The sequence below is a fragment of the Talpa occidentalis genome, unplaced genomic scaffold, assembly GCF_014898055.3.
Source record: "Talpa occidentalis isolate TD23 unplaced genomic scaffold, MPIMG_talOcc4v2.1 talOcc4.16, whole genome shotgun sequence".
Lineage (NCBI taxonomy): Eukaryota > Metazoa > Chordata > Mammalia > Eulipotyphla > Talpidae > Talpa > Talpa occidentalis.
The window spans coordinates 47,383,306-47,405,881 of NW_023601653.1; the positions used below are offsets into that span (position 1 = coordinate 47,383,306).

The 22,576-nt window shown below is 45.0% G+C and overlaps 2 protein-coding genes and 1 long non-coding RNA gene across 5 annotated transcripts; 1 reads left to right on the plus strand and 2 right to left on the minus strand.

Moving 5' to 3' along the window:
- The first annotated feature begins 1,497 nt into the window (after nt 1–1,497).
- On the plus strand, nt 1,498–13,728 carry ZNF641 (zinc finger protein 641). Of its 3 annotated transcripts, none has more exons than XM_037514143.2 (6): nt 1,498–1,567; nt 4,230–4,438; nt 5,025–5,116; nt 6,473–6,602; nt 7,167–7,280; nt 8,039–13,728. In XM_037514143.2, the coding sequence occupies exons 2-6, from the start codon at nt 4,255–4,257 to the stop codon at nt 8,791–8,793; spliced, it is 1,275 nt and encodes a 424-aa protein (XP_037370040.1). In that variant the 5' UTR covers nt 1,498–1,567; nt 4,230–4,254; the 3' UTR covers nt 8,794–13,728. The 3 variants fall into 3 exon arrangements, with proteins under 3 accessions (XP_037370040.1, XP_054552288.1, XP_037370041.1); XM_054696313.1 differs by having other exon boundaries at nt 1,547–1,567; nt 4,153–4,438; XM_037514144.2 differs by lacking the exons at nt 1,498–1,567; nt 5,025–5,116 and having other exon boundaries at nt 4,406–4,438.
- LOC119247589 (uncharacterized) lies at nt 9,424–15,875 on the minus strand. Its single transcript, XR_005125781.2, has 3 exons — nt 12,975–15,875; nt 12,716–12,807; nt 9,424–11,503 (listed from the first exon to the last, which is right to left on the minus strand). It is a non-coding gene; the product is annotated as an uncharacterized LOC119247589 (long non-coding RNA).
- Nucleotides 15,876–19,026: 3,151 nt separating this feature from the next.
- On the minus strand, nt 19,027–22,342 carry LOC119246954 (testis-specific H1 histone). The gene is made up of 3 exons (XM_037513190.2): nt 22,202–22,342; nt 21,563–21,594; nt 19,027–20,033 (listed from the first exon to the last, which is right to left on the minus strand). Exons 1-3 carry the CDS (start codon nt 22,340–22,342, stop codon nt 19,160–19,162), a joined length of 1,047 nt encoding a protein of 348 aa, XP_037369087.1. The 3' UTR covers nt 19,027–19,159.
- Nucleotides 22,343–22,576: the final 234 nt, after the last annotated feature.

A 22,576-nucleotide genomic window follows, 5' to 3' on the forward strand; every position in this document is an offset into this window, starting at 1 on the left:
AAGTTTTAAATGCGTCCTACCCGATCCGCCCATCTGGAATCCCAAAATGGCACTCTGAGAGCTGGCTGCAAGCCAGGAGCCTTGAAGCCAGGAGGCAAGCAACAGCTAGCCCGCCCAAGGCCCACATGTTTGGTTTTTATATCCAACCTGGCTGCTTAACTCCACCCTCAGGTCCCAGCCACCTTCCCTTTGGTGGTGACGGGATTTGTCTTTCCCAATGTCTTGATGGCTTTAGTCTGGAGTGGGAGTGGAGTCCACAAAGCCTGTATGGGATTAGCTCAGGACATCATTTCTCCCTAACACTTCCAGGGTTGACCATAACTCTGTCTAAGTATCCTTGGGACTTGATTTTACAGTTAACACTCCCATACATGGTAACTTCTTTGGTCCTAGTGTAGGAGATACTACTCCTTTTAAGCATCTATTACACGTCATTGCAAATATGGGTTGACATGTTTCCACAGACTGAGTCCTTGAATCCACAGACAATTCCTTTATGATTTTTGACTCCCAGCATTTACAGTGCCTGGCAAACAGCAAAACCGAAATATATATTAAAGAAATGTATGTCACCTAGGACCTTAATTGAGTCACTTATTTTTTTAAGTCTATAAAATAAAATTTTATGGAATTGTCGATGATGAACCAATGGATGTGGTTTGAAGATTATAGTCTAATGGCAACATGTTCAGTCTATTTTGTAGGCCTTCCTAAGCTTTTCCAGTCAAATCCATCTTAATGCTTGGAAGCAGCTCTCCCCAATGGAATACAATGCAGACCACATATATAATTAAAAAAAAAATACTAGTAGCCATATTTAAAAAGATAAAGTAGGTGAAATTAATGTCAACACTATATTTAACCCAAGCTATCCAAAATAATGCTTATTAGCGTTCTCACATTTTGCTAAGTAAAGTCTTCTAATCTGGTATGTTGCCACAAATATAGTTGGACTAGTCACATAAAGAACCGTTACTGGCTTCCAGAGTCTCCCACAAATTGCACAAGGCAGCTGTGAGATCCACTCACATAATGCCGCTTGCTCAAGTCAACTTGACCGTCCCTCATTCCGAATCTGTGATTCCACCTCAATGTCTTCTCGGGCCCTTTATATTCGCTCCCTAAAACCCAGAAGGATGCTGCTGGAGGAATTCCAGACTGCCGTCGGGAGAAATCTCTCTCACAGCGACTGTCAAATAAGGAGCGGACATTAAATGCCCGCGCGAGTAAGGACCCCGCCGGCACAGGACCCCGCGAGCTCGGGCTCGGGTCCAAGAGCGGTCAGGGACTGCCCGGCGGGGCCGCGGGGCCGCGGGGCCGCGGGGCGCCCTCCCCCAGCAGGCCCGGGCGCCCAGGCCGCCGCCCCGCCCCGCCAGCCCTTCGCGCCGCCGCCGAGCCCCGGAAGCGGGCGGGATTTCCTGTGCCCGCCCCGCCCCGCCGCGCCCGCCGGGCCGTCTCCGCCCGCCGCTGGCTCCGCGGCCCACTGCTCCCGCGACGCGCAGGGCCGAGGGGAGGGGCGGGCGGCGCCCCGGAGGGAGGCACCGGGCGGCAGGCCAAGCGGAGCGGGGTGAGTGGGCCCGGCGGGAGGGAGCTGCAGCCCGAGGGAGGGACGCTGGGCGCGGACGGCGGCGGCCCGGGCTCCCGGGGAGGGGAGGAGGGTGGATGCGGCCTCGGTGGGTGCCTTGCCCGGGGCTCGACCCACTGACATTCCGTGCCTGCGCTTCACCCGGCGCCCCCGGCCCCGCGGCTGTCAGGCCCCGCGGGGAGCTCCCGCTGTCACGCGCGCAGGCCACCCCGGCTCCTTTCTCCTCACTTGCTCTTGCCCCAATTCTGGGGAAACCTGGTTTTTTTGTTTGTTTTGTGTGTGTGGGTTTTGTTTTGTTTTTTGTTTTTTTTTATTTTTGACCTCACTTCCCCTGCTCGGGTTCTGCCTCTCGGATTCTCTGAAACCTGACACTCCCCTAGAGTACGGTGACAGGAGGAAGATGCCACCTCATTCCCGAGCGGGCGCCCGTCCCGCCCACGCCCGCCAGCGGCCGGGACCAGAATCCTCCCCAGGACACGGCCGGTCCTTGTGCCCTTGGGCTGCTCATTTAGAGAACAGGGGCCCTTTCTCCGCCCAAACGCGCTCCTATGGAAAAAAATACCTTCTGCAGGTGTCAGGCCCCCAGATGTGTGAGAAATCCGGGAAATGAAAGCCCTAGAACCTCGTGTCCACTAAACCAGGGATCACCTCAGAGCCAGGAGAAACCAGGTTATGGCTGACACCCTGACTGCCCTGCTGGCTCTGAGAGGGAACATCTTAGGAAATGCAGACAGAACAGGCGTTTATCCCTTGTTGGCAGAGATTTTTGCCAGCACTTTACACAAGTTTTCTGCCAGTGGTCAGGAAAGGCATGATACCTGGCCCAATAGGCTCTGCAGGAAAAACTTCCCACCAAGGGCCCCTGCTGCTGGGGAGATGGAATAGGGTTGAACTAGGTGTCCAGATAGTGCGCCAGAGGTCAAGTCCTGGGGATTTGGGAAAGGAAGTAGAGAACAAGGAAGACCTCCAGTAAAAAAGCTAAATTGGTGCCTTGTTGATAAAAATGAGACAAATACAGGGACTGGAATTCAAAGAAGAGAGCTAAAATGAAAGTTTCCCCCTGTTGCTTTATAAGGAATTTTCCTTTCTCATGAGAAATCTCCATGAAGAGGAAACCTCCTAAGCTGGAAGTTAGTCAAGGAAGGTCCCATGAGGCATCCTTGGGTTTCTTTTGGACTTGCTGTGCATTAGCCTTCCCACCTACCTCTTGTCAAAGACAAATAGTTATGAAAATAAATAACTTGGTATCTGCCATTACCTATCCTGGGCTTACGGGGTCTTGCACTTACTCTTGAATGGAATGGATGTGAAGGAGCCAGGGTAGTTACCAAGGTTCTCACCTTTTTCTTGGATGCCTTTCAATGAGTTACGAAAGTTTAATAATACCCAGCAGAAAGAACGCTGCAGTCTGACTTTCTTGGCGGTAAGGCAGAGGGGTTCCTATTACAGAACAGCGGCCTGTCCTGTCCTGCTCCTGAGATGTCCAAAGAAAACGGAGCCCATATCCGGGTCCTGTGTACTACAGGATTATTGTTAAGAATCGTTTTGTCTGACCTATATTTCCTCTCTTGCAATCACAAGCTCTGCATAGAAATAGAAGATCTCTCTTTTTGTTCACGGGGGGTATGATACATCAACCTTCTTTCCAAGGCAGGGAGGGAGGCAACTACATCCTGTTTTTAATTTTTCCCCAATGGCCAAATTTCCAATTTTTCTTCATTTTTGTTTATTCCAGTGAACACACTCTGGCTTCTCCATACCCTTCAAAACTGAATATATTTTTCAAACGAGCTCTGATGTTCTTTCCTGTGTCTCAAATCATGGGGCTGTCAGTTTACCTGGGGTCGCATTAGAAGCAACTGCTTCCTCTTTTTCCATCTGGTCCACAGTCTTTCTGTTCTTTTTTATTTTTCCCAATTATACATTAGCTCCTCATGAACTAACAATTTCTCTTATCTGTCAGGGCTGCTTTGGAGTCGTACCTCTGCTATCCAAGTTACTTGTCTTTCTAGCGTATTTATTACCAGTTCTCATTTTCTATATCAGAGTGAAAGCTTACCTGTCTCTCTGCTGAGACTTGTCCTAAGGGAGGCATTTGGGTTGGACTCATAAAAGAGGTGTGTGCTCATGACACAGACACAACCCTTTGGCTGGTGTGTACTTGTAATACCCATTCCATTCTGGATTAACTGATGAGAATGTTATTTGTGGCAGAAAATCTTATATGTGATATATATCTATTTTTGTTGACTGCAACTCTGTGTGCATCACTTCCTGCATGTTTCCTTACATTAATTTATTTTCAGTGGTTGAAATTAAATAGAAAGTTTTGAATTTTCAGGACTGCCTTTTTTTTTTTTTCCCCCGGATGTTCTTCCAACCCTCAGCATTCTGTTTTTACCATAAGGGCCCCAAAATAGCCATTACTGATTTTGGTAGGAAGCATCTGATAATTTCTTAGTTCCTCCAGGAAGCTTGACTCGGGTTCAGTTCATTGGAACACATAAAAATTTTGAAGTTCATCTTCCATCAATCGCCTCTTAACCAGTTTAATCTTTTATCCCCAGGTCTGTTCTCCATAACTCTCTTAGGAATATCACCCCTTTCTGTTTTCATGGACACAGTTGATATGAATTTGTTCCAGGTCACAATTTGGGTTTGTAGCAAAAATGCTTTCAGAACAGACAGCAGCCCTGGGGACAGGATGGGAATCAATGAATGTCCAGCTGGATGGAGCAGAGCCCCACATGGAAAGGAGAAGCCAGGAAGAGGGGCCGTGGAGAGCAGCCCAAGGGCCACTAGAGCACCTGTGCTGTGACCTTGAAGAGGAGCCACAGATCCTTCAGGAAAAGGGTGAGAGCCAAGAGGGGAGGTGTGAGAGGCCTAATGCAGAGTGGTCTCCTAATCTCTATTCAAAAAGAGTTAAAAATTCCAGAATTGCCATGGACTGAACAGCCTAACAAATACCAGGCCTAGTCCATTTTTTCTGGGCCCTGTTCACAGGAATATGAGAAGCTCCTGGGTTCTTCAAACCATGTAACTGACCTTCTTCCATTTTTTTGCATAATCATGCCCTCCACATGGCTGCAAGTGCATGGTTAGTAATATTGAATGTGGGAGACAAGGGAAGAGATAGCAACACTGATTACTGTTGGAGAGTACACCATGTAAGATGCACTTTATTAGATGAAAGTCGCATTCAAATAATATAAATTCAACTCATACCTAGTCTAGTAGAGGTGGGTGACGTGAAGCTTTACAAAAAACACTTGAGACCTTAATAACCATTTTGAGTAAAGGTCTCTTCTCTTATATTGAGTTTTACCAGTGGGCAAGACAGGAAAATATGTGACTCTTAAGCCCCTCTAAAGTGGGCTCATGCTCTTATTGTGAAGGGTTGGATGGTCCATCTCTAATGGTTCCTTTCTACCTTCACCAGCTCAGTCGGCTCCCTGGGTTCCTGCTGTTCCCCAGGAAGGGAGCACCGGAGATTGGGAGATGGCAGCTGCACTTCTTGCAGCCGGATCACAGGTGGGCTGTGTGCTTCCCTTGGCCTCTCCCAGGTCTCATCGTACTGCTTTTCGATAGCCACCATCCCATTGATTCATTATTTCACCGGTGATATGTTCATCTGACAACTGAACAGATCTTATCCCTTTCCCAGGGATTCATAATATCTTTGAAAAAATGAAATGGAGGCATATGAGGAGAGGGGTACTCCTTGAGGGTTGGGTTTTTTTAATGGATGGCTGTGCTATCCACAGAGGGGTTTTAAAAATAATTCATTAGGGGCCTCCCTGGTGGCGCAAGGGGTTAAGCATCAGCACAATGAAGCAATCCGCAGCCACTGCAGCCCAAGCTCGATCCCTGGCCAGGGAGGTGACCCACATGGCGCAGCAGACCTCTCCTGTCTCATCCGCTGTATTTCAGTAGATCTGCCTGTTCTGCTCCCCACTATGTCTCTGGTGAATCCTCTCACCCCCTCCCTTGCTCGCATTCTGGCCTGGACCCCAGTTCTCGTATGCATGAATAAATAAAATCTTTTTAAAAAAATAAAAATAATTAATGTCCTTTAAGAAATGAATCTGAAAGATTAGAGAAAAAAGATCTGAAGGAGCTTGGAAGATATAATGTTGACAGGATTAGGGGGATAATAGAGCATTTATGGAAAAAAAGATAGAAGGGAAAGATGTAAATGGGCTAAGCCTCAGGAAAAAAATAGGTTTAGATTCAGAAGGCAATGGGAGATCCATGGAAAGCTAATAACAATAGTGGTATTACCTTCTGTGCTGTTCTCTGGGAGCTTTATGTAAATTCATTTAATCCTGAGAGAAGCTCAGTTATCCACATCTTACAGATGAGAAAATTAGCACAGGAAGTGATTAAGGCACTTGCATAAGGCCATACTGCTAATAAGTGACAGAACTAGGAGTCATTTGGCTCTAGAATCTGGGCTCCTAACCCCCATACTATGTTGCCTGAAAAGATAAGGATATGGCATGATAGAGGGGAGGCAAGAAAGAATGTTCTATTTGTATCATTTTGTATAGATAGAAAAAGGAAAGGTCAAGTAGAGGAAGGAGGAGCTAGTGCAATTTCTGCAGTGAAAACAGTAAGGCAGAGGAAAGAGTAGGCAGACAACTACAGGGAGAGCTATGAGTTTATGTTGCCTCCTTCTCAGGGTCCCATTTGGGAAACTCCTCTAGAGACCATTGCCTTTACCTCTTCCCCTTTACCAGAACTATGTGCCCTACTCAGAGAATCTAGAATATTTCTTCTAGAGTTTTTTTTCTTGAACTCTCTCCTCTACTAACTCTATTTTACATACTGAGATCACATTTTCCTTAAGAAATAGCTGCTGACAGATGATGCTGTATTTTGTTTCAGGGTCTGGTAACCATCAAGGATGTGTCACTGTGCTTCTCTCAGGAGGAGTGGCGGAGTCTGGACCCTTCTCAGACAGACTTTTATGGAGAATATGTCATGCAGGAAAACTGTGGGATAGTGGTCTCTCTAAGTAAGCATGATGTTTTGAGCCACTGTACTCTGGGAGGATGGAGCCATCTGTTCTAGGGCTGTTAGATAGTATCTGTCTAGGATCCTTTCCTTGGCTAGGAGTCTATCAGGGCTTCCACCAGAAAAAGGACACTAGGGGTAATCTAAAGAGAATAGAAGTGAAGTAACATTTTTTTTTTAAATAATAGTAAAGTAATGTTGAATGATGGTTGGGAATTGACATCTAAGAGATAGAACAGAATCCTTAGAAACTTAGTGACCATCTAGGGGGAGAGGGGAGTCCAAGGGATGGGGCAGCTGTATTCAGAAGTTAGTTATGATCAGAGAAAAGAGTTGAGCTGAAAATATTTGAAATTTAAGTAGAAAAGAACAGACTCATTGGAGAGGAGAGTGATTTTCTGAAACAGAGAAGCGAACAGAAATGGGGGAGGTGAGAAACAGTCCTCTGTATCTGGCATTGTTTTATTCAGAGTTTCAAGGAGTAATCTAGGAAACTTTTTTTTTTTCCAGAAATAAAGTTATAGTGGAACTTTTTGACATCACTATTTTCCTTTCCCATGGGCAGGATTTCCAATTCCCAAACTGGACATGCTTTCTCAACTAGAAGGAGTGGAAGAACAATGGGTCCCTGACCCCCAGGACTTAGAGGAGAGGGACATCCTGAGGGTCACATACACAGGTGAGGACCTAGAATAGACTTTCAGCCACTCCCTCCAACCCTCTTGGAGAATCATCATTATTACATCTCTCTCTAATCTCTCCTCTGTCTAAAGGTTTTTCTTCAAAAGCAAGACAGTCTGTAAAATGGTTTAAGAGGGCAGGCTCTGGAACCAAATTTGGATTTGAATCTAGTACCATGCCTGTGAGACTCTGGGAAAGTAATTAACCTGTCTTTGGCTTCCTCATCTATAAATTATTGTGAAAATTAAATATGTTAACATAATAGAACAGTGTATTTTTGTTCAGCCTCCTGTCCTTGTGAAGATGCCATCCATGGGGTCTCTAGTGCTGCTGATGGGGCTCACCCACCTGAGGTGGCTGCAGCTCACTAACTCTCCCCATCTATATGTGGGCACAGAGATGATGATTAATACTAGAAACAGGGCTGGATAAACAGTGATAATAAATCAGTTACTATGAACAGGTACTATGCTAATTATTTAATAACATCTCTTATAATTATCCTCATTTACAGAAGAAGAAATGTAGGCTTACAAAAGTTAAGTAGGAAAGCTGAGATTCAAATTTGGGTAATCTGCCTCCTAAGCCTAGGCAACCTCTACCTCTTGCACTGTCTAGTACATTAGATTCTGTTCTCCCAGCCCTTCTGTGCCAAGGTTTGACTCCTGACATGCATCATACAACCTCCCTCTGACTTGGGCCCTGGGGTACTGTCTTATGACTTCCCTCTTGTGGTGTATTTTCCCTTCTTCACAGGAGACGGAAGTGAGCATGAGGGGGATACCCCTGAACTAGAAGCAGAACCTCCCAAAATGTTATCTAGCGTGTCCGAAGAAACTGTTCTCTGGAACCCAGAGCAGGATGAGAGCTGGGATTCCATGCCCAGGGGCTCCAGAGGAATGCTCCTGGGCCCACCTTTTCTTCAGGAAGATAGCTTCTCCAACCTTCTCTGTGGTACAGAGATGGATTCCCTATTAAGACCCCACACATGTCCCCAATGTGGCAAACAGTTTGTGTGGGGCTCCCACCTTGCCAGGCACCAGCAAACACACACTGGGGAGAGGCCCTACAGCTGCCTCAAATGTGAGAAGAGCTTTGGACGAAGACATCACCTGATCCGGCACCAGAAAACTCACCTCCATGACAAACCCAGCAGGTGCTCTGAGTGTGGCAAGAATTTCCGATGCAACTCCCACCTGGCCAGCCACCAGAGAGTGCACGCTGAAGGCAAATCCTGCAAGGGCCAAGAGGGGGAAGAGAGCCCTGGGGCTCGGAAACGGCAGCGTCCCCCACCAGTGCCAAAGTGCCATGTGTGCACTGAGTGTGGCAAGAGCTTTGGCCGGCGACACCACCTGGTGAGACACTGGCTGACCCACACCGGGGAGAAGCCCTTCCAGTGCCCTCGCTGTGAAAAGAGCTTCGGCCGTAAGCATCACCTGGACAGGCACCTGCTGACTCACCAGGGACAGAGTCCTCGGAGCAGCTGGGACAGAGGGACATCTGTCTTTTGAAATCTGTTTTTGCTGCAGCTATGCTCACATCTATCTGTCGGTGCTACCAGGAGTCTCTGACAGAGCCACCCATTTCCTGCGTCCTAAGGGCCAGAACCATGACCCCTGACCCCATCCCTCAAGAGATGAGGTCCCAGCATTGACCAGAGCATTTCTCACCACTTCTGTGAGATACCATGCAAAATAGAGTTCTTCAGGGGAGAAGTTTTGGGAAACAGTGCATACTGCGATGGGCCTACGCCCGCAGTGATTACCCAGGGCGCAGTGATAACCCAGCAGTTTACGGCACAGGCCCATTCTGACTGGTTGGAGCCTGTGCCATGCCAGTTGTTTGATATTTTGAGTAGCGCCTTTGCATATTATAACTATTACATGATAGAGAGGAAGCCCATATTAGCATATAAAATGCTCTGAAAACATGCAGGAAAGCAAGTTGTTAAGCCTCTTTTAGTGTAGTGTTTCCTAAATGTACTTGGCCTCAATATCCTTTCTGTCTAACATCGCACAGAACTAGTGACTCTATGAAACACTCTGGTGACCACTGGGTTAAAGGGCAAAGAAGGAACGGGTGATCAGGCACTCAGAGCCCCCCTTTTTTAATCCCAGTGATAGATGAGGGGCAAACCTCATTCCTGTGTGGGTCCATCACCTTTATCCCAATCATCCAGTACATGTCCACACTGCTCACCCCCACCCACTGAAAAATAGAAACATTAACCTTTTACCTCTATTCCAACTCCTTTCATCCTACACATACATTTATCCAGCTGAGAGAGCAAGCTAGAATACTGAGAGATGGATCTTATATCCCCAAGTAACCCACACCCACACAGAAGAAAAAAACTATCTTCTTGAACAGACCCATCTCCTCTTGACTGTGTCTTTATGTGTCTGTGTATCTGTGTGCCGGGTCTTTGATGAAAGCATGCAAAGTACAATCTGTACAAGCTAGATTTTCTAGGGGCTGTGTTCTGGGAAGAGGGTAGTGGGTATTATATAGGGCTTTATTTGTTGTTTTAAGATAGAAAGTAAGCTGAACAATTAAGGGAGCCCTAGTAGAAAGGATCAGTAATGGTTACAATGTTGAAGTTGAGGTCTCCCCAGTTGTCACATCAAAACAACTAGAGCTATAGCTCTGTCTGGGCCACAGATTATTTTTGCCTGAGAGGAAACAGATCTTCAGTGAGATAAACTGTTTCTTAACTGATTGCAAGCAAGGTACCTAAGGAAGCTTGGTGCTGAGTGGGGTTTTTGTCTTGTTTAAAGAGCTGGGAAATTAGGGCAGGGATCACAGTATGTGCCAGTTGTTGTCATCACTCTTGTTTGACCTTGACTGCCTCTGTCAAGGGGGCAGAATACTGGAGGATCTCAGTCTCCCAGAAAGAACTTTAGGGGGAATGATTATGTTTAGCTTTTCAGCTGACGCAGGGTAATGAGCTTTCCAGTTGGTTTTCCTCCCTGTTCTGGGAAGGTGTCCGCAGAGACTCAACTCCGGGACTTACTAAGTATTCTAGCATCTGTTAGTTGATGATTTGGTCATTGTTTTTCTTCATTGATAATGTATTAATATCAATCCTATAATTTAAAAATTATATGTAATAGCAGTTTGGGGCTAGGGAGGAAGTGGAGGAGAGCAGAGAATGAAAGTGGGATATTACCGTTCCAGTGCTTAGATTCTGTTGTTTTTATTTTTTCCCCAAACACATTAATTTCTCAACCACAGAGGCAAAAGTGAGCTCCAACAATCTAGCTTAATGACTGTCCGATTGCTTGGGGAAAACTGGGGAATCGCAACTCCTTAGACCTAAATGGAGTTAAAAATGGGCTCATTTTGCTAACAAATCTTCTTAGAGTACATATGATGAGCAACCCAGTCCCACTTCCCTTTTGCTGCTCAAAGCAGCCTTCCTTCTTTACCTGAAATGCTCTTCTTTTGCTCACATTCCTATGAACAGAGCAAAATGGCCAGTCTTTTGTAAGGTGGCCTTGTCCTAGGTCCTCAGAGACAGGAACATTTTAGGATCAGTATTAGGAGAGGCTCCAGGGAATAGGAAGGTATTGGACTCCAGGGGTAAGATTGGCTTATATAATTTATTTTATCATCCCACTATGCCTTATTGATGCAGATCAGCATTATGTAAACAACGGTTCAGAACCCATTTTGGATCATAGACCATTTCAGAATCTAACGAAAACCAGAACTTCAATTTGGAGGAAAATAGATATTAGCAGTTCACTCAGTTTGGCATACAAATTTAGAGCCCATCCAGGAATCACTAAACTGGCGTCAAAGAAAGGGTATTACCCTGACTCACTATATATTAATATTTTGTCAAAAAGTACAAATCAGGGATCAGTAAATGTTCTAAAGAGGCAGTAGGGTATAAGAATAGTCTGGTCTTTAATGACCAGAGCATATTGTTTACACAATACTCTTTTAAAAAAAAGATATGCTGACAAATCCAGGTCACAAATGTACAGGAGCGATTCTCCTTACTGTCAGGTCACAATTCCTAATAACCACGTTTACCCTAGCCTCTGATCTGCCTTAGTAATTGTGAGGATAGAAAGTGAAGCCCCCAAAGTGTAGGTACAGTCATTGCACCCAGCTGAAGAACATCATGGAGTCTTAAGGGTCTTCTGCGGAAGGGGCGACCCTTTTCATTCTGGTGCACCACTGTCTTCTCTACCTCTGTCCAGCACCACTTCCCTTGGATTAAAAAATAAAACAACAGTGATTGGATGGGTATTTAGAGTTGAATGATTTTTCCCACAGGGAATCAACCTCAGACTCCTATCTTTTACCCAGCTCCCGTATGCCATGTAGCCACCTTATCAACCCTTTAAATAAATTTAAAAAAAAAGTCTCTGTGTTCTTTGGGGGCAAAGTGTAAAAGAGAAATCCATCCTCAGGAATTTGTCACCTTTCTCCCTCTGGTGCCTATACCCTATTTGGGGTTCAAATACCTTCCTGTTTCCATCCCATCAAAGTATCTTTGGTGAATATAACCCTGACATTGGTGAATATAACCCTAAGAATTAGCTATTCCCAGAGCTATTTCATTTTAAGCTTCAGATCTGATAGTAAAAGTGAAAGATGTGATATTATGCCTTCACGGAGTTAAAGGAGTAATCATTTGAGACAAAAAACCTTCCCTTTCCAGCACTCCTGTAATCACAGCATCAAGGGCAAGGTGAGCCTGACACAGAACCAGAGGTATCAGAAGACAGGTTCTTTCCATCTCTATTGAAAATGATACACTAGGAGGGGGTGAATGGAACTGGGCAATACCAGAAAAATGAATTATTTTCTTTGACCTCTTAGAGATCTAAGCTGGCAAAAGCTCCTTCTGCTGCGTGGAGTGCTAACTTTGCCTCCATCTCAAATGTGGTCTTTGAATCAGCAACTTCAGTATCAGCTGGGAACTTGTTTTAGAACTAAATATATTGTTTTAGAACTAAATATATTGTTTTAGAACTAAATATATTTTCTAAGTCTTTGCTTTTTTCTTTAATCCTTAAAGTGGCAGTATTTTATATCCTAGTCAGTGTTTTGACAGCCTAGGGTTTAGCCCCTCAGGTGGAGTCAGCATAGGGCTCCCACCACACCCACAGCACTTCCCCCCACTTTTTCACCCCTCACCTCCACCTCCCCTTCTGAAAGCCAGATCCATGGTCAGCTATCAAGGGTTGTTTTAAAGTTTGTCTTTGACCATTTGCTTTTTCTCTCTAAGTGATATCATTCAGTATTTTTCTTTATCCTGCCTTTAGGAATGCAAATTCTTAGACTGGAACAAGAAAAACTGAAACCGAGGACTCTAGCAGTCAGCCTTTTCACAGCTTTCTGAGATAGCTGAGACAGGCTAAAAGCTTGAGAACCACTAGCTACAAGATTCAGATTCCATTTCAGTCAGTACCTTACCCTCTTCAAACAGGGAGAGGAGGAATCTTTATACTCGCTCTTGTCAGATTTATTTCCTGTAACCTCTCTAGGCCAGTTCTTCAGTTGGGTTCCTTAAATAAGTGAAAAGATTTGGGTTAGTCACCAAATTTCAATAACTGGTGGGTCAACTACGAAGCTACTATGATTGGTTGGTAAAATGGGCAATGAGAATTCATGAGTCGGAAATCCGAAAGGCCAAAAAAGGAGCAGAAATTCATAGTAAAACTGAAAAACTGACCTCCAAGAAAATGGTCCTTCTGTCAGTGGTTACCTGATCCTTTTCTAGGCCCAATGAGTTGCCCTGGAGGCAAGAGGGTTTGAGAGGAGGAGAGTATTCAGCAAAGAGGTAGAGTTAGACCTGTGTACCAAACCCTCAAGGGCCCAAGTTGTCCAACCTCCCAATTGCAATGAAACCCAGTTAAGTAAGGTGCTGTGTAAGAGGTGTCGATCCAAGATTTGGCCCGCCCTATGGGCAAGAGTGGTAGGAGCATCAGAAAGTCCCCAGGACACAGGAGGGAGAGAACGAGGCTAATTTAGTCAGATGTGACATAAGCTGGTGGACTCCAGAGTCTGTCTGCAAGGGTAGAGGTTGTAACCAATGAAGCTGGGGTGCCTAAGTCAAAAATGCATCCTCTTAGCACATGAAGGAGCAGGCCCTAGCCCTCTGCCTCCTCCTTTCCTGGGCACACCCATAGGACAGATTGGACTGGCAGTTGTAAATCCTCCACTCCTAAGGGGTTTTTCAAGGTCAGAAGGCTAGAATGGACATAAGTCTCTTTGGGGCACTTTGCCCTAAGGTGGAAAAGCATGGCTGCACTTCAGCCCCTGGCCTGCAGCTCTCCCCCCTCTTTCCTGTTGCCACCTCTATTTCCCCAATAAGCAGCCTCTTCCACATCACTGGTTTTCAGTTTGTTTGGTTTGTTTTGACATTTTCTTTGCCTAGGGAACGGTATACCTAGATAATCTACTTAATCCTTTTCCTTCTCTTTCCATTACAGTTTCCCTCTTCAAGCTACTGGCCAGTTCCACTCCATTCTGAGCCCACTCACCACCTGCCAAATCCAGGCTCTTTACTGCATTCCCTTCAGGCCTTCCTTCCCACCAGGTAGCTTCCAAAATGGCTTTCCACATTCTATTATTTTGATTTTCTCAATCCTTCCTATCTCTTTTGGCTTCTTCAAATAGTCTCAATTCTACAGGCCATTTTTAGCATACTTACCATGTGCCAGGAGCTGACTGTTCTAGGTTTGGGAGACAAAGTATGAGCAAGGTCTCTACTCACCGTGTTCCACAGCTGAGTCCTCCCTTGCCACCACTTTTCTGCCATGCCTCATGACCCTGTGCCAAGGCACCCCTTCCAAGAAACTTTGGGGCATCTATTCACTTGCTATGTAGCCCAACAGCTCTGTCTGTTGTCTGGCTTGGTTCTCTTTGATGGGCTACAGATTGCCCAACAGGGGACCTTTGTCTGTATCATTAGGGATCTATAATATACTCTATGTGGTCCCTGTGAGTCGAATAAAGGATGTGATATATTGACTGTGTCACTCATTTCCTCTCTCAGTTCTCCCCTCCATTCTCACCTCTTCTCTACTGATAAAAAGGCTGCAACAGAGTAGGGAACACCAGATGGCTCCTGGGGGAGTAAGACAAGCCCCTTACAACCCTTACTGCAACATAAACCTCAGATGCTTCAGATTAGGCCTCCCTGCCTCTTTCTTAGTGTCCTGGCTCCCAGATACTGCTCCCCCAGTTAAATCCAACCTAGAGGTGGGGGGAAGAGGACTGGCAGCAGATTCATGTGCAGGGCTGTGCCTAGGGTGAGGTCAGCAAGATAGTATAGGTCACAGATTTAAGCAGCATCTCTGTCTCAGGGTCATTCAGCACCCTTAGTGGTGAGCTCAAGTCTGGAGCCTGAGGTGGTGGTGCCTGCAAATTGACCTCCTAAGGCAAATTCCCAGCAGTTGAAGATTGTTGGGGAGGCAGAGGTATCTGCACATATGATAGGGTTGGGCAGGAACCAGGTCCACCAGACGCATTCACCTTTGAGGATGAAGAGGATGTATATCTGACAGAGCATATCAAAAGCACAGGAGAAAAATGGAAAAGCTGGGGAAACTGCCAGCTGCTGACCCACTAACATGTCCCCCAGAGTCTCAGGTGTGGGCACCTGAGTGCAACCCAAAGACTTTCATCTTCCTCCAGTGGAATTGCCTTAAAGAGCTTCCAGCCTACTGCTTAAGGGATGATCCTCAAACGCCTCTAACCAGCTTTCTGAACACCAGCCAGGCTGTTTTATTGCCTCCATGTTTTCTGTCCTTCCTGTATTCTTGTTTTCACTCATACTCCCCCAAGTCACTGGCAGGAATACTCTTGCCAAGTCTGCTCTTTCCCCAGACAAATAGGGGAGGAGGGAAGGAACTGACCAAAGGGGAAGGAGAGACACAGAACACGGCAATGGTCGTCCAACTCCAGTGGGCTGCTGAAACCTTCAGTTCCTTCTCCTACATCTCCTTCCAATGTCTCTCTCAGCATCATTCAAGGCCTCGTGCTGACACTTCCTCAGTCTTTTATTTCTCTTTTCCAGATCATTTTCATTTTTAAGCCTTTTCCTAACATGGTTCCCCTACCCAAACAATCCCTATTTCTGCCTTTGCTAGCACTAAGATTTCAGCTGGAGTGACCTCCAGCCCAAACATGCAGCCCTAACATGTTACAGTTCCCCAGTGGAACAGGAGAGGTTCTTTTGCTCTGAAATCACTGACAAATGGAGACGTTTGCATGTTCTGAAAATAGCACACACACATACACACACACACACACACATCCAAAATGTGTTTGAGAACACTGCCACACAAGAAACTCTAAATCATTAAAACACTGTAGAAATGAATTCTAAAGTTCTGACCTTTACCAACATAAGATGCCTTATAGAATTAACGAGTAGCTGATGAGTCCCCCGCTCAACATCTATAACTGGAGTGAAGACAGTATGAGAGAGAGCAATGGATTTACAGGTAAAAGTCAATTTCTAAATTCCACATTTAGGCCTCCCTGGTGGCGCAAGGGGTTAAGTCTTGGCATATGAAGCTATCCGCAGCCACTGCAGCACAAGTTCAATCCCCAGCCAGGGACCTAACACACATGGTGCAGCAGACCTCTCCTGTCTCACCCGCTACTCCCCTCAGCAGTATATTTCAGTCAATCTGCCTGTTTGACTCCCCACTTTTGTTCACACCAACCTCCCACACACACACACACACACACACACACACACATACACACACACACTTCTGGCCTATACCCCAGATCTTGTATGCATAAATAAATAAATCTTTAAAGAAAATTCCACATTTTCTAAACATTAGCTTTTTCGTGTAAAATCTATCTTAGAAATCAAGGTGAAGGTGAAATGAAATAATTCATGCAAAAGTACAAACCACATTATAAATGAAAAAGCAATAATTGACAACTGCATGGAGATTTCTACCTTTTTGAACATATTAAAGTTTATGAGATTCTGAAACAAATACAAAAATGGTATACCAGAGTCTCATTTCTGTGTGTCCCCTAGAATTTCTATCACTTTCCCCTTATAGTAGAGAATAACTTAGTTTTCCGTTTGTATCCATCTATACTTTCTTTGTACAATTACAAAGAGGTATATTTTCCTTCATTTTACACAGATAGTATGGTATCTTCAATGTCTTTGATTTTTTTTTTTTTTTTTACTTATTGTGCCTTGGGACGCTTGTCATAATATGGAAAGAATCTCCCTCTTTTTGCAACATGCTATGTTACTGTATGAAATCATCACAGTTTAACCCCCAAATGATACTCAGATTATTACCATTTTGTTGTTGTTGTTACTACAACACTGCACAAAATATCCTGGACATGTCATTTCACAAATATATTTACATTTAAAAGATAAATTTCTAAAAGTGGTTCTGCTGTTTCAAAGAATATCTGCAAATCCCCTCCACACTGGGATCATGCAGATTTACAGCCCCACTAGCACAGTCTGAGAGCTTGTGTCCCCACAGCCTCACTATAGTAAGTGGGTTCTCAGACATTTGGATCTTTGCTCAATTGATTAAATTAAAATACTAACTTGTTTTAATGTGCATTTTTCTTACGAAAAAAATTTCAGCTTTTTCATATTTTTGAAGACCATTTGTTATTTCCGTTAACTTTTTTTTTTCAAGAACTATCAGTTATTTGATGCTAGAGGGCATCTAAGGTTTGTTACAACATTAAAGTCCAACAATTTCTGATTGCACTAGGTGGTTAAGATAAAAAGAAAGGAAAAACTGATGTCAAAATATTATTTGCTCTAACTAAATTTGATATCCAAATATGCCACTAGAATATGCTCATGGAAAAATAGGGATTATGTTTCATCCATCTTTATTCACAACAAAAGTCCCTCTTTCAGGCACTTATAAATTCCTTCCACACAATACCCAGACAGCATTATGATCTAGATAACATGGATAGCCTGCAATGAATTAAATTCATTTCTTATATTTCAGAGGAGTACAATCACCCTAAAACTTATAAATAAAAAATAATTTTCAATAACCATTGTTAACTATAGAAAATCAGTGTCTCATACTTAATAAATTGGTAAGTTTATCTCATAAATGAATGGAAGTTTGCTTAAGAAAGAAATCATCATAAACAGAAGTGTAAACATTCTTAGGAAATCTAGAAAACAAATTGTTGCCTTTCCATACTGTCTTGGGGAAAACGTTTTTCTAACTCTACACCATATGGCTCTTTAGGTAAAAACATTCTGGGACTACAAGAGGGATTCATGTCGCTATCATAAGGGCATTTGGTTCGCTTTGTTCTAATTGTGTTCAATAGGCAATATATCTCACTGCCTCTTTTCAGATGATTCCCTCCTTTCTGATTCTGTTTCCCTCATTCTGCCTTCACCAACAATTCAAATGCACACTAAACCTAATTTCAGCAGGTGGACATTTCAAAGTTCTTATTATCTATAGATGAGAGATGCCGCAAGCATTTTGCTATTACTCAGCTTTCCATGGGCTTACAATAGTGATTCTCATGTAAAGATGTGAGGTGAATATTAGCATCACTTCAGTTTTTTTTCTTAAACATGCATACCCACATCTCCCTTCCAGAAGATGCCAGACTCTCCTGAAAAAGCTTGATCAGGAATACTATGAAAATGCATCCAGGTTATTCTAACACCTTACCATGTTCTGCCTTCACACTCACTTCTTTTAAAAAGCCCGTTTCAGATGCTCCCCTTTCCCCTACTCCTTTGGCTTCAGTTGAAGACACCAAGTGGGTTCCCATGAATGAGCAACTGTTCTTACTTTCCCAGGAACCATTTTGTGAGTCTCATCACGGTCTACCGCATGAGAACTACCACGCTGTTCTCAACCCCTGCATTCACAATTAAAAGAAATCATGTCAGCTCCATTATTTGGTAAATGGTGCTCAATAGATACTGTTGCTTTTCAAGGACAGCAAAAGAACTACCTATTCATAATCTAACCTTCCCCGTTTCTTTATAATCACATCCTGCTAGGAGTTTGTACTTCCCCAGTTGGTAATTCCCTTACTGAATTTTGTCCAGCAAAGTATATGCCATGTTAAGTCCCCCTTATTTTACCGAATGTCCTAAAATCATCCTTGATCAACTCCAGCTGTTCTAGAGAGAAGGCAAACACGTCCATGAATGTGAAATAACTCAGCTGAGGACAGAGTGGCAGAACTTTACCAAGAATTGTGGTGTCACTAAGCACTGATTCTAGTTTTCTAGTATGGTACATTATCTCACCCCACCACCAACTATTTATACTTATAGTCAGCTCTCAGTGATAACCATCTATCCTGTGCTAGATGCTTTAACACTCTCATTTAACCAAATAGTAAAGTTCAAATAAATTAACAAGTCAGGGCAAAAACTACAATCAATTTTAGGAGAAGGGACTTTTTTCCTAAAAGGAATTTCTGTTAAGAACACTGCATCAATCTAGCCGCCCCACTGAAAGATAGCCCCCATGTCTCTACATGCCCTTCTCCCCAGAATTCAATATGGATTTCTTAGAATGTCCAACCTTGAGTGAACATTATTTGTCTAAACCTGTGAAGTGGCTGACTTTCTTTTACCTGTGTTCTTCTTAGCAAAGGTCTTTTCCTGGCTTCTGCAGCAGGAACAAAACCTCAATTCTGTCCCCCACTTCACCCCAGTGCCCCTGCCAAAGAAGGCTCACCTCCACATTCACCTTTTCCCTTCCGCTGCAGCAAAGAGGAAACAGACACAAAGTGGTGGGAGGGTCTTGTAAATAGCTTTCCATTTAATGAGTTTGGGAGCCGCCCACCCTCTTCGGACCCAATGGGGAAAAGGCATCTGTGCCCGGAGGGAAGAAAGTTGCTCCCACCCTAGGGGTTCCCGTTCGCAGTCTGAGGACTCTCGGCTTTAGGGTAAGTCTTTGAGCGAGTGGTCCTCGAGTCGTGGGCCTTCCCTTGCCCGCTAGAAGAAGGGTCATTTTTAGTCTGTGTTGGCTTCTGGATGGTCCGTCTTACCGGTTTCTCGTTTTCTTCCCGGGCCTTCGTGCTTGGTCTCTTCTGCTCTCGGGTCCGAGGCTTGACGTCCTCCTTTGGGGTTCGTCCTCGCCCCTCGTCCACTTTGGCCCTCGCTTCCACCTTGGTTCTGGAGCGCGCCGGCTCCCTGGCTCTGGCCCTCGCTCTCCGCGCCCTCGAGGCCACCCTCCTGCGCCTCAGCGCCTCCCGGGCCTTCCTCGCTCTGCGCCGCGCGGGGCTCCTCCGCTGGCCCCGCGACGCCGCGAGGGGCCTCCTCAGAGAGCGGGTGCCCTCCTCGAACCTCGGGCGCGCGGGCTTTCTCTTCGCCTTTGGAATCTTCCAGACCCTGAAGTAGCCGGCGGCCTCACTGCCGCTCACCCGGAGGAGCGTGCCCTTCGTGTCAGGCCTGGCGGCGTCCCCGGCGTGGCGGCAGCACTTCCTGCGCACCTCGTAGCCGGCGTTCCCCAGCTCCCGCTTCAGCGCCGCCAGCGTCAGCCCGCGGTGCGCCGTGATGGCGCGCAGCAGCAGCTGGGACACCTTCAGCACCGAGCGCGGCTCCCGCCGCGGCGCGCCCCCCGGGGTTTTCTCCACGGGCTGCTGCGTTTTCCCTTCGGTGCCTTTGGATTCGCCACCGGTCTGGGCTGCCTCAGCCATGGCCCCGCTCCCGCCCCTGCGCCCGCCCCCGCGGGGCCACTGGCCTGCGCCCTCGCGGAGGCTTGAGCCGAGGCTGAGGCTGGCCGGCGACGTCACAAAGGTGGGGCCCAGTCAAGGTGTCTGGGTTCAAAGAAGCGGGGGATCTCACCCAGGTCGCGGCTTTTTTCACTTTTAATAGCCAGACGCCGCTGTTTTCTGTATCTCAGCCATTCCCGATCTTCAACCCCGTACACCTCTGACAGTCACCTTTATAATGTCCAAGGGTTTGTTCCCAGAGTTCATGCTTGCGCTTCTCATTGATCTTGCTTATTGACCACTTTCTGAAGTTCACTGTTTCTCTATAGCCCTGCACACCATCAACTCACGTTTATTTAATGTGAGAGAAGTTACTCCCAACTGTCCTTAACAATGTTCTTAATAAGTAAACGCAACGGCCTGCAAAACACAACACGGCGCAGAAGCCGCTACCGTTAAGTCCTATTTCTACCTGTGCACAGTGAATTTTGTGCAAGATGAAACAGCAGACAGAATCACTGTGGTCCCTCTACCCTAAACACCTCACACCTGAGAAGTTCAGAGACCTTAATCAATTGAATTGGAATAACCCAGTTTCCAAATAACCTAATAATACTGGTCTAGTCATTATTCTTCAAACTGACTTTGTGCTTTTTGTGTTCTTGTCCCTCTTCTTGGACTACCTATCCCCTTTCTCTGCCCAAACAAATCCTACTCATCTTTCAAAGTCCTGCTAGATTCTTTCTTCACTAAAGCCTCTCCATATTCTTTCAAATGATTCCTATCACAATTATTTCTGTAACTGTATACTGCTTGTTCATTTTAAATTAATTTGGTATAATACCACGCACGGACAAAACACAGAAAACTATAGATCAACATTACTAAATACATACACGCAAAACCCCTCAACAAAATCTTAGCAAATCAAATTGAAGAAGATATTAAGATAATCACCCGTCATGACCAAGTGGCATCCATTCTAGGCATGCAAGATGGTTCAATATGTGCAAATCAGTATCATTCAACACAAACTAAAACAAAGATAAAAATCATATGATCATTTCAGTAGACACTGAAAAAAGCATTTTACAAAATTCAACACCTATTTATACCTATTTAATGTAAAAACCTTCCATAAAATAGGAATAAGATGAACATAGTAAAGGCCATATATAACAAACCCATACCCAACAACACATTCAATGGTGAAAAACTGAAAATGTTTTTTCCCTATGACCAGGAACAAAACAAGGATATCTACTTTCACCACTATTATTCAACATAGTTTTGGGAGTCCTAGCCAGAGCAATTGGGTGAGAAAAAGACACATAAAAGGACTCCAAATATACATAGAAAATCCTAAAGACCATATCAAAAAACTATAAATAGTAAATTAATACAATATTCTATAAATATTCTATAAATAGTAAATTAATACAATAAAATAGCAGGTTACAAAATCAATACACACAAACATGTTGTTTTTATATATGCAAGCAGTGAGTTAGAAGAAGAAGAAATTAAGAAAACAAACCTATTTTAAATTGCACCATAAAGGATGAAATACCTGGGAATAAAGTTAACAAATACCTTGGAGGAGATACAATGAAAACTGTAAGAACCTGAAACAGGAGCAGAGTACAAAAGGGCAAAAAGGCAGGAGCTGGAGGGAAGGATAGAACAGCCACCCACCTGTGAGGGCTCTGAGACAAGAGAGCCACCAAAAAGCCCCACAAGTCCAAAAGCCAAAACCAACGCTCTAGCAATCAACACCCACGCAACAGGGGCCTGTGGCTATGGCCAAACAAAGGACAGTGCCCAATAAGAGGACAGGTCACTGTCTGTCAGTTCTCATTCACGTGCACAATTGCAAGAGACCTAAGGCTCCAGGAACACCATGAGTTTATTTTACAAACAGGGAAAACAAAGAGCTTACTGTATCCACAAGTGGCGGCTCTCTCACCCAGATAGCATCAGTGATGGTCAGCACTGGCCAGTAGTGATGGTCACAACTGGTTCCTTGGAGGCAGTGTCAGAGAACCCAGTGTCTTTGTGAGTTGTTGGGTTATACCAATAACAATCAGCTCTTCGAGACACCAGGCCCAGGGTCTTTGGTGCTCCTTTTAGGTGATGTCAGAGACATGACCAGAGGCCCAGTCTCTGACAGAGGTCTTGGGGCTTCTCTTCCCTCCTTGGAGGTCGGCTGCAGCATGCTTCTTTTCCTCTTACTTTGGAAGCCAGGAACAGAGTTTTCCCCTTCTTTCTTCGTCCTTCGGAGGCTGGAACCATCTTCTTTTCTTCAGGGGCTGGCATCCTCTCTCCTGTTCGTGGACTGGCGTCAGTGGCTTTCTGTTCTTCAGGAGCTGGCATCAACTCTCCTCAGAGCTGGTGTCGTCTCCCCTCTGCGCCCTCTGACCCTGGCTTAAATGCTCTTGCAGGGTGCCCCACCCACAAGTCTGATTGAACTATTTTTCAATCCTGTGGCTGACTGGACCATTTGCCAATCACCCTGTAGCACTTGATTGGTCCATTCCACGATCCAGGAAGTACAGTGTTAGATAAAAGGTCTCTGAGAAGTAGCTGCCACACTGACATAAAGGTAGT